The sequence below is a fragment of the Girardinichthys multiradiatus genome, chromosome 24 (genome assembly GCF_021462225.1).
Source record: "Girardinichthys multiradiatus isolate DD_20200921_A chromosome 24, DD_fGirMul_XY1, whole genome shotgun sequence".
Taxonomy (NCBI): Eukaryota; Metazoa; Chordata; class Actinopteri; order Cyprinodontiformes; family Goodeidae; genus Girardinichthys; species Girardinichthys multiradiatus.
In genome coordinates, this window is record NC_061816.1 from 1042041 (window position 1) to 1058799 (window position 16759).

The 16759-nt window shown below is 41.3% G+C and overlaps 2 protein-coding genes across 3 annotated transcripts in view; both read right to left on the minus strand.

Moving 5' to 3' along the window:
• LOC124861401 (NACHT, LRR and PYD domains-containing protein 4C-like) overlaps window positions 1-16759 on the minus strand; it is a 609184-nt gene that overhangs the window by 57253 nt on the left and 535172 nt on the right. The gene's annotated exons all lie outside the window — the stretch shown is intronic.
• Window positions 3421-16174, minus strand: LOC124861400 (zinc finger protein 721-like). Its single transcript, XM_047355126.1, has 3 exons — window positions 15905-16174; window positions 14433-14618; window positions 3421-9549 (listed from the first exon to the last, which is right to left on the minus strand). The coding sequence occupies exons 1-3, from the start codon at window positions 16041-16043 to the stop codon at window positions 6239-6241; spliced, it is 3636 nt and encodes a 1211-aa protein (XP_047211082.1). The 5' UTR covers window positions 16044-16174; the 3' UTR covers window positions 3421-6238.

A 16759-nucleotide genomic window follows, 5' to 3' on the forward strand; every position in this document is an offset into this window, starting at 1 on the left:
AAAAGTAGTGGCTTACTTCAGCAAGACCCTTAATAAGGCAGAGCGTCGCTACTTTGTGACATGCAGGGAGCTCCTGGCCATTGTGAGAGCGGTAAGCCACTTCAGATACTATTTGTGTGGACTAACCTTCACTGTGCGATCAGTTCACACAGCTCTTCAGTGGTTAATGTCCTTCAAGGAGCCAGAGAGTCAGATTGCCCGCTGGCTAGAGGAGCTGGCACCTTATACCTTCATGGTGGAGTATAGGGCTGTGACGCCTTGTCACGACGGCCTTGTGCGGAGGTCGGATGCTGGTACTGCGATAGGAGAGGGGCCCGGGAGGAGGAGCTCCGAGTTGGGGAGGGGGGCACAGCCCCACCTTCAATGGACGAGAGCCAGCTTGCAGGGCAGCACAGGTGATTAACTCACTTGGGTGAAGACTACAGCTGGAACAGGATATGGATTTACAGCCGGTGCTACAGTGGGTGGAGTCAGGAAAGAAGCCGCAGTAGGGGGAAGTGGCTGGATGATCGCCTGCCACTAAAGGTATTTTTGGGAAATATGAGGCTCTACGAGTGAAGGATGCTGTGCTGCAGAGGGCCTGGAAAGAACCAGCAATGTGGGAGGAGCGGTGGCAGGTTGTGGTCCCCAGAGCCCTAAAAGAGTCTGTCCTTTGGGCCTGTCACGGCACAGTGGGAGCAGGACATTTTGGGGTCACAAAAACCACCAAACGACTCCGGCAAAGCTTCTACTGGGGTCAGTGCAGGCGTGACGTTGAGGACTTTTGTCGCCGCTGCGACCTCTGCACTGCACACAAAGGCCCCCCGGATCAATGTCGTGCACAGCTGCGACAACTGGCAGTGGGGGCCCCGCTGGAGCGAGTAGCTGTAGATATTTTGGGGCTGTTTCCATGCTCTGACAAAGGGAACCGCTATGTGCTGGTCACTATGGATTACTTTACCAAGTGGCCGGAAGCATATGCCATTCCAGACAAAGAGGCCCGAGACTGTTGCTGAGAAGTTGGTGGGGGAAATGTTTGCCCGGTTTGGTGCAGCAGTCAATCCACAGCAGCCAGGGGAGGAATTTTGAGTCGGCCGTGTTCTCTGCTATGTGTGAACGGTTGGGAATGCACAAAACACGAACTACACCGTTGCACCCACAAAGTGTCGGGCTGGTTGAAAGGTTCAATAGGACACTTACAAAACAACTAGCCATCCTCACTGCTGAACATCAGCGGGACTGGGACATGCACATCCCCTTGTCCTGATGGCATACAGGTCTGCAGTACAAGAGTCAATCGCTTGCACCCCCGCCCCTTTGATGCTGTGGAGGGAACTGAGGACCCCTGCAGAAATGGGTTTCGGGAACCGCCGGATTTGCCGGCACTGCCTCCGGGACCTGAATATGCCAGGAGGCTACAGGACAGGATGGAGTCAGCTCATATGTTTGCTCGTGACCAGCTGCAGAAGGCTGGTATAAGACAGAAAAGGAACTACGATATGAGGTCCAAAGGGAGTGACTTCAGGGCCGATGACCTGGTGTGGGTATACAATCCGAAAAGGAAAGGTTGCTGCCCCAAGTTGGACTGTCATTGGGTGGGGCCCTGTAAAGTTTTAGAAAGACTGGGTGAGGTCGTGTACAGGGTCCAACTGCCAACCCGAGGACGTCAAGTTGTCCTGCACAGAAACAGGTTGCTCCATACGGGGGGAAACGAGTTACTGGACTTTCTAATTTTTTTATTCAAAAACACTTAAACTGCAGAACCATGGACAGTGGCAAAAGTAGGATCACACAATTCCTTCTTGCTTCTGGGATGGTATTCACAAAGATTCCTAAGACTAAAAATTGCTTCTTGTGGCGTCATGTTAAGAAAAATCTTTCTTTTCACTCAATTTTACCTTTGGAAACATTTGGAAAAAATAGGAAAAGTCAAAAAAGAAACATACATAAATACACACTCTAGACAAGATAAAGCACAACAATCCAAACAGTCAAGACAAAAGAAAATGAGGTGAATCAGTTTTTGATGTATTGTTCACAATGATGTCAGCAGTCTTAGACTAAATGGTCATCTCCAACGTGTGGAGAACGTCTCTGGTGTGCTGCTATCTCCTCTCTAGCTTCTGAATGCAGAAAGTATCAGAGCTGCTCACATTTCAGGCTGGTGCTGAAGCAGAGGGAACGACACAATGATCTGCTGGGAATGCCTCTTTGGAAATTCGACCTTGCTCTTACAGTTCCTTTTAGAACCAAGACATTAACACAAAGATACTGCAGTAAAACTAAACTAAATCATATAGGAGTCAGGAAAGATAAAAACAATTCAATTTAAATTAAGATTAATTTGCCAAGAAGAGTAAAAGTAAGATGTTGGCAGTCCACGGTGGGACCAGTTTCTAGAGAGTCACAGAGAGCTGTACCACACAGGTAAAAATTTAATTAAGGATCACTATACAACAAATAAAAACATTTACCATGATATTATGACATAAAACCCCGATAAACCAGAATGGTTTTCAACTGGTTTCCAAAAATATCATTAGTCAGTAAAACACAGTCTCAAACTATCACCAAGCTTTGGATCCACTGGCTGGTTGTTCCTCTTAGCTTTTAGCCTGGGACGAGAAACAACCAACAGATTCTGAGCAGCAGTTTGGTTACAATATCACATAGATAATCTGAAGCCTGGCCATTTAGAGCTCTGAAGGGAGCAAAAATGATTTAAAACTAACCCTAATATATGCTAGGAGCCAGTGTGAAGAACATACAACCAGTGGGATATGACTTCATTATCATATTTTTTTCTGCAGACACCAAAACAGGACCATTGACGCTGAGCAGTAACTCCTCCGACTGCAGCAGAGGTCTCCTTCAGCGGCTGAAGGTGGGAGTGAGGTCTTCCTCCATGGAATCAAATGTTGAAATTATCAGCAATAAAACTGTAACCAATAATCGTGCCACATGTGCCATTTGTGACTTTTATAAACTTAATACAAACTCCATGTAGAGGTGCAAATTTAACAGTTTTGTCAGGTTTGTCAAAGAGGAGTTCAGTGTTTTGTTGCTTCTGAGACAAAAGAAGAGAAAAGATAGCTCCTGGTTGGATTAGAACCCAATAAGATATTATGTTGAATGAAGCATTATTCCTTGTTTTGTCACAGATGGCTGTAAACCGCTATAAAAAATATTACAGTTAAATCTAACAGAAACTTTGAGCCTCAGAATGTTTTAAATTGATATGACTGCATGGCAAACAAAAAAGAATTTGTGCAATAATATCTTTGTGTTATTTAATAAAAAAACATTCAGTCTATCAAGTATTGTCCCGTGAATACCAGCTGGATATGGCGGTGATATTAGAACAATAGATGAAAGAGTGATTCGAGCAATGCCATTACTGAACAACAAACGCTGCACATATGGAATAAATTCACAACAATGTCTCTTCAAAATGTAAGAATTTATCAACAAAAACAATTAAACTCCAAGTTAAAATATTTCAATTAACAAAATACTAGACTAGAACCATTCAATAAAAACTACCAAACAAAATGAAGGAATACAGAAACTAATGAAACTATATAGAAATAAAAAGGGAAAAGGGGACCAATACAATTGATGCAATGATATCACAGTTCAGTGATGATATGTATGCTTAAGAACCAATATTTATTTTGAAGAATCTGGAAATGAGGTCAAATTAGTTTTAAAAGTAATTAAGAACAATTGGTATGTGTTCAAACAACTAGTCACAACACAAATCAGACGGTAAGTAGTGCCTGGTTCACACGGCAGGATTTTATGCCGATTTTCACCCCGATCTTCCGACATGCCCGATCATGGTGCTAGCTATCAAGATAATCTTATGAGATAATCTTGCCGTGTGTGGTGGGTTAAGAGTGATCTAGTCTGCTTGGAAGGACGTCTGGACTGCTCTGAATCAAATCAGAGACATTCAACATGTTGGATCGTCTTTCCCAGATTTCCTACTCTGTGGGGTATTCCCTGAGGACATATGAGCACTCAGCCTGTTGAATGTGACGTGTAGCCAATCAGAAAGCGAGGTGAGAGAAACACGGAAGGGAATTAGTCCGAACTCACGTTTGATCACAAGAGGGTTTCCGAAGTTTTCAGCCTGAAATCTGAATGTTTGTAAGTGAAATCTGTTAGTGTGTGGTGTGTTGTGCTTGCTGGGAAAACCGAACCCGTTATACATCAATTTTGTTAATCATCATGTATGGGGTCTCAGGTTTTGAAAATCAGCTGACAATTTGAAAATCCTGCCGTGTGAACCAGGCAATAAACATCATTATAATAAGAGAGATGAGCAGCCAGAGGTGACTATATATCAAACAATATATACAATCTAAATTAGATCCATAACAAACATAGATTTCTAGAATGAAACTCCTCACTATAATGATTTAACAAAATTATAGAATAGTATGACAAGATAACAACTTATTACATGACAAGTTTTTTTATTCTTTAGGATTTTTTACCTTGTTGTCTGGTTGATAATATTCTTGTGGACTATGATGCAATGTATCACCATAACAAAGTCACAGTTGTTTACAAGAACAACTCAAAACTTCAAATATGATCTCTAGCAAAAAAAAAGGTCAACAAGCTTGAAGCACAACAAGGAGGCAATCCAGAGCAATGTGGAATCATTGTTAGATCCAAGATGGCGCTATACATGGCCGTCTCTGTACTTTGTTTTTTTTTTTTCCTGTATTTTTACTGTACCTTGCAGTTGCACTACAGGTACTTCCAACCAGACAGCAACTCCTAAGAATAAGTCAGTTTTTATTCCAGTTTCCACCCATCCAGAGATTTTTTGAGATCCTTGTTGGAAATGCAGCGGCTCTCCGTGGGACGTACGGGAGAAGAAGACTGGGAAAATGTGCAGGTATGCTTGTCAAGCTCTGACAGGACTGCAAGCTCTGCTCTCGTATATCTACCTCGCAAATATCCACTCCCTGGCAAACTAAATGACCGAGATGCTCTTCCTTAGCATAAGAAACCCGTGATTTCCACAGATCTGCTGCCCTTAGCTGGCTGACCGAATAACAGACGCGGAGGAACACAAATCAAGACTTCCTTATCATAGTTCTCTGGGACGTTGACAGAACAAATCTCATGTATGAACTTCCTAAATACAGAGACCCCAACCAGAGAGATTAACACTCTGGACCACTGCTACACAGTTTTAAAAGATGCCTGCACTGCAACCTGAGCCGCATCAAGACTATACAAACCAACAGAAATTATGAAGTTGTAAGCCTGTGGTGAGGACTATAAGGAAGTGGACAGAGTAATCAAATCAGAAGTTACAGGCCTGCTTTGAATGCATAGATTGGAGTGTTTTTTAAGCTACAGCCACTGACCTCAACAAACTCATTGACACAATGACATCATAAACCAGTTTTGGTGAGGGCATTTGTGTGTCCACCAAGACATTTTGCACATACAACAACAGCAACCACACCTGAGGAAGCTGGGCCACACCAAATGAAGAAGCCCACACCAGAGGGGACTGGCCCCTCTATAAGCAGGCCAAAAACAATACTGACTAAGGAGACCAGAGTAGATAAGAGCAGCTATGAACGGACAAAGTTATCCATAACTTCAGGCTGCAAGTTTATTGCTGCTATTTGGTAAATGGCCTGCACTCGTATAGCACTTTATCAAGTCCGAGGACCCCAAAGCGCTTTACACTACATCCACCCATTCATACACACATTCACACACTGACAGTGGTGAGCTACATTGTAGCCATAGCTGCCCCTGGGAAGACTGACAGAAGCGAGTCTGGCATGCAATCAGCACCACCAAGCCCTCTGACCACCATCAGCAGGCAAGGAGGGTGAAGGAAGTGTCTTGCCCAAGGACACAACAACTGAGACTGACAGAGCGGGGGTCCAGGAACCCTCCAGTTAAAGGACAAACTACCACCATGTCAGCCACACTTGCGCCCGATATATGATTAGAGGCAAAAATTATGTTTAAATCTTGTCCACAATCATAACCAGCAATGAGCTTATGTTTTCTGTAAATTCTATTGTGCTGGTTTAGACCTGGTTTAGACCATAAAAGGTCAAGTTTTTACCATAATCATCACATTCAAAATGTTTCTCTCCATTGTCTGTTCTTACGTGTATTTTTTAAAAATGACTTGCACAAGCATCACAGCTTGAGGGTTTAGTTCCTCTGTGAGTTATCATGTGTGGGTTTAAATTTGACTTTTCCTATAATCTTATAACACAAGTATCTCAACCAAAGGGCTTCTCTTGTCTGTGCGTATTCTCATGTGTAGGTCTAAATTGGACTTCCTGGCAAATGTTTTTCCACATGGATCACAACCAAAGGGTTTTTCACTTGTGTGGATTCTCACGTGTCTGGTTAAATTTGACTTCCAGGCAAATCTTTTTCCACAAACATCACAACTAAAGGGGTTGTCTCCTGTGTGTAATCTCATGTGTTTGTCTAAACCTGCCTTCTGGGAAAATCTTTTTTCACATTTACCAAAACTGAAGGGTTTGTCTCCTGTGTGGATTCTCATGTGTTGATCTAAATTTGACTTCCTGGCAAATGTTTTTCCACATGTATCACAACCAAAGGGTTTGTCTCCTGTGTGGATTCTCATGTGTTTGTCTAAACCTGCCTTCTGGGAAAATCTTTTTCCACATTTACCACAACTGAAGGGTTTGTCTCCTGTGTGGGTTCTCATGTGTCTGGTTAAATTTGACTTCCAGGCAAATCTTTTTCCACAAACATCACAACTAAAGGGTTTGTCTCCTGTGTGAAATCTCATGTGTTTGACTAAACTTGAATTCTGGGAAAATCTTTTTCCACATTTACCAAAACTGAAGGGTTTGTCTCTTGTGTGGGTTCTCATGTGTCTAGTTAAATCTGACTTCCAGGCAAATCTTTTTCCACATGTATCACAACCAAAGGGTCTGTCTCCTGTGTGGATTCTCATGTGTTTGTCTAAACCTGCCTTCTGGGAAAATCTTTTTCCACATTTACCACAACTGAAGGGTTTGTCTCCTGTGTGGGTTCTCACGTGCCTGGTTAAAACTGACTTCCAGGCAAATCTTTTTCCACAAACATCACAACTAAAGGGATTGTCTCCTGTGTGGATTCTCATGTGTTGATCTAAATTTGACTTCCTGGCAAATGTTTTTCCACATGTATCACAACCAAAGGGTTTGTCTCCTGTGTGGATTCTCATGTGTCTGGTTAAATTTGACTTCCAGGCAAATCTTTTTCCACAAACATCACAACTAAAGGGTTTGTCTCCTGTGTGAAATCTCATGTGTTTGACTAAACTTGAATTCTGGGAAAATCTTTTTCCACATTTACCACAACTGAAGGGTTTGTCTCTTGTGTGGGTTCTCATGTGTCTAGTTAAATCTGACTTCCAGGCAAATCTTTTTCCACATGTATCACAACCAAAGGGTCTGTCTCCTGTGTGGATTCTCATGTGTTTGTCTAAACTTGACTTCTGGGAAAATCTTTTTCCACATTTACCACATCTAAAGGCTTTGTCTCCTGTGTGGATTCTCATGTGTTGATCTAAATTTGACTTCCTGGCAAATGTTTTTCCACATGCATCACAATCAAAGGGTTTTTCTCCTATGTGGATTCTCACGTGCCTGGTTAAAACTGACTTCCAGGCAAATCTTTTTCCACAAACATCACAACTAAAGGGATTGTCTCCTGTGTGGATTCTCATGTGTTGATCTAAATTTGACTTCCTGGCAAATGTTTTTCCACATGTATCACAACCAAAGGGTTTGTCTCCTGTGTGGATTCTCATGTGTCTGGTTAAATTTGACTTCCAGGCAAATCTTTTTCCACAAACATCACAACTAAAGGGTTTGTCTCCTGTGTGAAATCTCATGTGTTTGACTAAACTTGAATTCTGGGAAAATCTTTTTCCACATTTACCACAACTGAAGGGTTTGTCTCTTGTGTGGGTTCTCATGTGTCTAGTTAAATCTGACTTCCAGGCAAATCTTTTTCCACATGTATCACAACCAAAGGGTCTGTCTCCTGTGTGGATTCTCATGTGTTTGTCTAAACTTGACTTCTGGGAAAATCTTTTTCCACATTTACCACATCTAAAGGCTTTGTCTCCTGTGTGGATTCTCATGTGTTGATCTAAATTTGACTTCCTGGCAAATGTTTTTCCACATGCATCACAATCAAAGGGTTTTTCTCCTATGTGGATTCTCACGTGCCTGGTTAAAACTGACTTCCAGGCAAATCTTTTTCCACAAACATCACAACTAAAGGGATTGTCTCCTGTGTGGTTTCTCATGTGTGTGTCCAAATTTGACTTCCTGGCAAATGTTTTTCCACATGTATCACAACCAAAGGGTTTGTCTCCTGTGTGGATTCTCATGTGTTTGTCTAAACCTGCCTTCTGGGAAAATCTTTTTCCACATTTACCACAACTGAAGGGTTTGTCTCCTGTGTGGGTTCTCATGTGTCTGGTTAAATTTGACTTCCAGGCAAATCTTTTTCCACAAACATCACAACTAAAGGGAATCTCTCCTGTGTGAAATCTCATGTGTTTGTCTAAACTTGACTTCTGGGAAAATCTTTTTCCACATTTACTACAACTGAAGAGTTTGTCTCCTGTGTGGACTGTCGTGTGTTTTTTAAAATCATGTTTCCTGTTAAAACTTTTACCACACTCACCACATTTAAAATTTTTACTACTCGTCTGGACTTTTGTCAGTGAATCCATTATTTTCTTTTCTCTGAAACACGTCTCATTACCGGAACAATCTGAAGACGTTAATCTTGGACGACATGTCATGTGACTCTGAAGAGAGCGTCTGTTAGCAAAATTTCCCCCACACTCAGAGCAGCTCAAAGATTTGTTGACAGTGTTTCTGCCTGATCCTGGAGTCCTGCTCTCCTTCCAATCATCCTCACTGTCTTCAGTTTCAGAGTCTGATAAGCGTTTAAGCTCAGATTCAAGATGCTTCATATCATCATCCTCTTCATCATCCTCACTATCTTCAGTTTCAGAGTCTGATAAGCATTTAAGCTCAGATTCATGATGCTTCATATCATCATCCTCTTCATCATCCTCACTATCTTCAGTTTCAGAGTCTGATAAGCATTTAAGCTCAGATTCATGATGCTTCACATCATCATCCTCTTCATCATCCTCACTATCTTCAGTTTCAGAATATTTGGAAGAGCCTCCCTGAATATTTAGATCTGGGTTCCTGCTGGATACTGATGTTCCACGGTCCTCTTCTTTAATTTCTACTTTTATCTGGTCATTTGAGATACTTCTTGGAAGATCTCTGTCTTCGGTTTGGTGTTGATGAAGCTGAGAGAGTAGAGGTTTCTCGTCATCCTCTTCACTCTTCATATCAACAACAGTTAATGGAAACCTGGTATCATCAGTCTCCTTCTTCACATTCAGTTGTTCTCCATCCTGGCTGGCCCATATTCTGTCACTTTCCTCCTTTATGTGAAGGAGCTCCAGCTCCTGCTGGTCCATATCTGGACTCTGTTCTTCAGGAGCCTCTTCTTTAAAATCTGCAGACATCATCGAAACACTTTATATGCATTATAAACAACTTTACCGTGACAATGTTACAAAGATGATAAAGATTAAAACTAGAGAAAAGAATCTGATAAATATTATCAGTGAACAGTACAGTAGATCAAATCAGAGAAGCCACAATGGTGTGATAACCTGGACTGTAAATATATTGGTTTCACGGTGTCATGGTTTAACACTAGAACTCCCAGGGCCGTCAATTTGACGGTTTTGAAAGTTTGACATGCCATAACTCTGGTTTATTAAACTCTTTTCTTCCTGGGATCCTGACTTTTTCTAAAGCAGTGTCTTGTGTATTCCTATGTCTCTATTTAAAAAAAATAACAAAGTAAATAAAAGATCTAAGTATTTCTACCTATAACTACCACAGCCGCTATTTTGACGGCCCTATTATTTACATTGATTTTTTTTCCCCGCGGCTGAGTATACGCGCCTAGAGTGGCGTTGCCTAGCAACCGCCACTCTAGAACGCAGTCTGAGAAGGAGATTGTTGGCATCCTACAAATAGCTTCTAGAAGGATGTTTTCTGAGGCATTGGAAATGCTTCAAAAATTAGATGATCGTGATTCTGGGGTCGAGAGGGATTCTGATGGCTCTTGGTCAGCATTCAGTTCCAGTGACAGCAGGTCAGAGGGTGAGCCTCCCCCGGCTAAGCCCATTAGCAGGAGGTTGTGGCGCATTATTTCAAGGTAGTAAAAGACTAGCCTATGTAACGATTTTATCATTTTAGGCTATAGTTTACAGATTAATAAACTAATAATATATAAACTATAGCAACAGTGCCACAATCAGTGCAGGTTCAGAGACAGGGAGAGGAGCCAGGTGATTAGTGCCCAGCTATAAACCCAGCAATCCAGCTGGCAGGAGAGAAACTACAGATCAAGGTACTGATGATGGACATAGAAATAAACAATAAGTTAGGTAATAGATATAGTAGCCCAGGAACAACAATCTATTCTGCGCTTTACTGCATTTTCATCGCAAGACGAGCGCACACCTGGGAAGGAGGAGGAGATAGGAAAGGATGGTACTGTGTGGACAGTAGTAGAGGAGGAAGAAAGTAGAGGGAGGCGTCAGAGCCAGAACACGCTGACAGAGCGCCAGATCCAAGATGCCCAGACCGCGTTCCTCTGATTGGTGGATGCCAAAATGCTCATCCACGTTCATGGCTGCAGGGTGGCTGAGGCTCGCAGAGTTTTAGGAGATGATTCCTCCTCAGACATGAGTGTGGATGAGCTGAAGGCATTTTTAGCACTAGTTTATGTCCGCGGAGTGAAAGGGGGGCGTAACATGGAGCTGTCCAGCTTTTGGTCAGATTAGTAAAGCTTTTTTTTTTTTTATGTACCCGCTACTCTGTATTATTTTTCAGTACTATATAAAAATAACAATAAAACATAATAGGTTTTGATCAAATACTATTATTAATTCTTGTCAAAACCATCATTTTATAGCGTGCAAGAAAACCTTTAGCATTCTGACCAATATAATGTAATGACATCATCACCGCCTCGCATCCAGAATGCTCGCCGTCAAATTGACGGGCTTGGGAGTTCTAGTGTTAATTACCATATTCTAAAACACAAATGTATATAGTGATTTAAATGCTTTAATTTAAAGCTGAAAAAGAATAGTTATTACATTGTTGATAAAAATACCGTATGTTTATTATTTTGTACATAATATATAAAGCTTTTTTTGTTATTTTTGAGGATTTTCAATTACTTCGGATACTTTTATTAAAAGCTTCATGCTTTTGATTGGTTATGATTTTAATCAGATTTTCTTAAATCTCTTTATTCCTGCCTTACAGGTACATGTTTTCATCATGCTGAGCTGTGCTTTACATTAGATTATAACTGCGTTATCTAACCTCTTATCCAACCAGGTCCCTGAACAACTGACCATTAACAGAGTTTATCTACAGCCACTTCAGTGATATATTTCTTCCTGATTGTGAATAATACTCTCCTCCAATCGAGGATCTCCTTTGAAACTAGTCAATGACGTTGACGTTCGTCCTCCTCTACCCGTTGTGGGATGCTGGAGAAGACAAGGTTGTCCCTTATGCCCCAAGCTTGTATATTCAGGATGGTCTCCCTCATTTCTTTGTTTCAGACAGCTGCATCATTCCATCGGTACGTTTCTTTGCCTTATCCCTCAGCGTTTGTTTCTTGGCTGTGAGCGAAGCTTGTTGTTTGTGGCTGAACTCCAGAGATTCCCTCAGAGCTTAAAATTCCTTGTGGAGAACCTCCACCAGGGTAAGACGAGCATCCAGGCTGGGTAGCTTCTTGTCGATAGAGTCCAGGACATCAGCGTAGCTTTTCTCTGAAGAGATAGTGGAGGTGCTGGCCGAGCATTCTGAACGGGGGTATCTTGATGCTGGTGTAGTCATGGATGCAGATTTTTGTGTTTTGCCCATTACTATGTTGTCAAAACATTCATCTACCTAGCTCTCCAGGCTGTCTAAGGTTTCCTCTTCCAGTTTGTTTTATTGAGAAATATGAGACAGTGGTTAGTATTTTAAAAGTTTCTATGTTGGGCTTCAATTTATTGGCTTGTTTTACTTGAGTTATTACTTGAGCACAGCTCTCACGAGATCTCAGCCACTCATCATGTCCTCACGTCCATGCTTCTCACTTAATACTTCCAATTATTAAGTGCAAGTAGCCAAACAATCACATTTTCATAGTATATTCTGAATATCTAAACACTGTGGGTGATTTTGGATATGAAAGATACAATTATGATTGTTAAATTCTATTTTTTTCTAAATATTCATAATCAAATAATCATAATTTCACAACATGCCATTCAAACACACAAAACACACACACACCTTTGTACTTCTATCTTCATGAGGACTTTCAGTTACTTCCATTCATTATCCTTGATTTCTTGGGCCTAAACTCAATCCATGCCCTAGTCCTAAACCTAACCTCTGTCCCAAAATCGGAATTTGAAAAAGGTTTTGGCAAAATGTCTTCACTTTATGATAAAAATACAAAAAATGGTTCTTAATCAGCAGCAAGTACACACACACAAGGCCAGTACATCCATTCGTCGATGTGAAACCTTGGGAATAAGCGCCTACCCCAAGGAGATATCTACCTGTAGGAGGTTTGGAGCTGGAATTAAATATCAGGATAAATACTATCCCCAACACATGCATCAACTCTAGACCAACAGTTTCCCGACAAAGCTGGTTGCCTTTTAGCCACTAAATGTCACAGCAAGACATTGATTTCTGACAGCCAGACATGATGTTTTCCATAGCTCTGGAACTCTTTGTTGCTTCAGGCTCATAGCAAAGGGGTACTGCAGCACTCCACTCAGCTGACCCGCACAAGCCTTCAGAACCCTTGGGCTGATACCGTCAGGACCAGGAGATTTCCTAGGGTGAAGCTTTTAAAGCTCTCTACGCACCTGGTCAACAGAGATATCAAAGCTACATGCAGAAGATAAATGAGGAGGGGGAGTCAGACCCAGGACCTTCGGGATACTGCTGAGAGATAGTCGATGTAACAACAAAGCAGAATTAAAGCTGCTACTGGGGTGGGACATTCAAACCTGTTTTAAATTTTAAGCCGTGGTTCATTTTTACTCAACTAAAACAGAATTAATGATGCTGGATTTTTATGCTGAGCCACAGGAAGAAATACTGCTGGAGTCACTGGATTTGAAAAGCATGACAGTTATTTTCAATTAAAATTAAGAAAATTCAGTGCCATCCATGCCCAGATGTCACTAAGACAATCAAGAAGAGGCTAAACAAAACATTATGTTTTAAAGGGAAATAGACTTGACAGTCGTCAGCACAAGAATGGAGCCCTGAGGTACCCCCCAGGGGAGGTAAAATCATCCACCATAATTCAGAAACTCCTATCAGAGAAGTAGGACCTGAACCATTAAAGAGCTGAGCCAGTGATGCCCACCCACTGCTCCAGTCTTGAGATGAGAACGTTATGATCCACTGGATCAAAAGCAGCTGGTAAATTTAAAAGCAGTTCCCAGAATTCGTTGCTAAGAATACATCATCAAAAATCCCTAAAAGAGCCGATTCAGTGGTAAGTTTTAAACCCAGACTGTAACACTTCCATAATCATATATTTATCCAGTAAGGCTTCAGCTGGTTGTAAACTGTTGTTTCAAAATTATGGACAGAAAAGGGTAACTTGGAGATCGGCCTAAAGATTAACAAAGCAAACTGATTGAGGCCAGATTTCACAATAGTATGTTTAAAATTGTTCTGCTCCACGCTGGAGGTCAAACTACTGTTAGTAACTTTAAGGATAAAGAGGCCAATAGAAGAAGAATACTCCTTAAGACGACAAGGAGGAAGAACATCACAGGGGGAGCCAGATGGTTTTATACTGATAACCAGTATCTCTAGAGAGGAAAGGAAATAAGGCTCCCAGTGATCAAAGACAGCGAGGCAGGTGACCAGATGGACGGGTCATAGGAGGGAAGAGAAATACAGGCCCTAATGTCAACCTTGTCCAAGAAATTAAGAAACTAATTACAGAGTTTTCTGGAAGCTTCTAGAGGAACAGGTTCAGGCGCATTAAGAGCAGTGTTAAAGGAGACATCTGCAAAAACCACTTTTTTAGCCTTTAAATACATTTTGTTGTGAACTTTGAGTCTGTAGGAGAGCAGAATAGTTTAATTTAGTCTCTCCAGGTTCTGCGTAGATATCTTTATAATCTGTTTGCGTCGTATTTTTCTGGCAGTTTCAGCTCAGGAAACATTTCATTTCTTCGTCCTTTTTGTGAAGCAAATCTACTTTTGATCATAAAAGACAACCAGATGCACCAGACTGTTAGCTGCCAGACAGGAGACACACACACAAACAAATCCTTACTCTTGATAGGAGCTGCAGTTAATGGAAACCTGGTATCAGTCTCCTCCTTCACAGTGAGCTGCTCTCCTTCCTGACTGGTCCAGAGTTCCTCCTGTTCCTCCTTTATCTGGAGGAGCTCTGGCTCCTGCTGATCCACATCAGGACTCTGTTCTTCAGGAGCCTCTTCTTTAACATTTGCTGGCAGCACTGAAACACATTACATGCATTATGAACAACTTTAACTTTATGTTTCTAAGCTGGTAAAGATTCACATTAGAGAAAAACATCTGATCAGCAGTTTAGAGAAAACTGAACCTCAAGAACTGACAGTTTAGGTCATGTGCAGAATCTCATATTTAACCCCTGAATTAAATCACTATTATATAAAACATAATTGCCTGAGTTTTGCTGTGAAGCAAATGGTTTGTAAAGTAGAGATTGTTCATATGAATACAGCACAGAGACCAGAAATAAACACATTTCATCGTTTAGTGCAGTGATAAGAAAAAGGAGACATAATTTATCATAAACCAACAACTAGTTGTTCCTTAAACAATCCTTCAATTTGTGAAATATGCATCAGGCGGCATTAGTGGACAGTTTCTGAGAGAAATACATCAGAACCCATGAGATCTATTCTATTTTATGATTAGTTGTAGTTTTAATTATTAAGTATCACTTTTATATCAGTAAGCGTTATTATTCAATGATGGGAACACGTGTTACTCCATGCTTGTGGCTTTATGTTCAGAATATTTGACGTGCAAACGATAGTTTAATATGCACTGAAGGAGCTCTCTCTACATCAGCAACAAGAAGATTACAGAACAGTTTCTGGTTATTTTATTGAACTTCATATTCAGTGAGATGTTTTATCCTAAACTAGAGGTCTGTCACCTTTACAATAAAAGAGCAATTTTTGCCCTCAGTCCAGCTACATAAAACTAATTTAAAGACACAAATCTTACATGACCTTTTAAAAAAGACAACTTATAATTTCTGATAAATATCTACTATGTTAAAATGTGTTTTATTTTTAAAGAACCTATTTTATTTTTAGGATCTAAAATAATGAGAAACAAGAGGATGGACACATTTTCCTCTATTGGATGTTGATATTTGTGGAAAATGATGTAAAAACATCACATAGTTTCTAACCTGATGACAAGAAAAATAGATGTTGGGAAAAGTCTGTGGAAATCTAAATAACTGCTAAAACCTGCATTTATTATTTTATCTTAAAAAATAAAAAAAAAACACACACACACACATCAGATCCATTGTCTTATATCGGCTCACTTCACCGCAGTTAGATGATCCTCTGTCGTTTCAAACTCTAATATTTCTGAGCTGGGCTCCAGAAGCTCCTGCTGATGTTTCACTATCCTAACAACGAGTTCTAATTCAGAGGAATAATCCACCAGCAGACTGAAAACGGCTCCTAAACTTTAACTACCATCCACACAGTTGGCATGAAGATGGAACATCCAAACCTAATCTGGGCTGGAAAACATCATCCATCATCTGGTGTCTCTTCCTCTGCTGCGTCCTGCCGCTGTTTGAGCTCCTGCTTCCCTCCAGTTTCTTTGACCAGATGTTCCTCAAGCTGCTGGACTTCTTTCCAGAGTTCATTAACTGCTGCTGCTGCAGCTCTCTTACAGCTTTATCAACACTCCCGCTTCTGGGCTGCTGACGAACAGGGAACAAAGACTGAAAAACTCGAAGAGATCCACGTGTTTGGGAAGAGGGGGCGGGGCCAGCGGAACCGGAAATCCTTTCTTCTTCTTGTAGGATTTTATGGCGGTTGGCAAATACCTGTAGATGTGCATTACCGCCCCCAACTGGTATGGAGTGTTTACTGGAACGACGAATACAAAAAGTAAAAAAAACGATCATATCCTTTCAAATGAACGAGTCATTTTAAAATAGTTTAGCAAAGCTTCAGAACTATTAAATATTGGATTTGTCTGTAATAATTCAAATCTATTTGATTGTAAATTAGCTGAACTCTTTCAAAACTATATTTCTAACAGTCAGTCAGTCAGTCATTTTCTACCGCTTATTCCATAGTGGGTCGCGGGGAAGCTGGTGCCTATCTCCAGCAGTCTATGGACGGGAGGCGGGGTTACACCCTGGACAGGTCGCCAGTCCATCGCAGGGCAAAGGGCTGCACGGTGGCGCAGTTGGTAGCACTGTTGCCTTGCAGCAAGAAGGTCCTGGGGTCTTTCTGCATGGAGTTTGCATGTTCTCCCCGTGCATGCATGGGTTCTCACCGGATATTCCGACTTCCTCCCACAGTCCAAAGACATGCCTGTTAGGTTATTTGGGCTCCCTAAATTGCCCTTAGG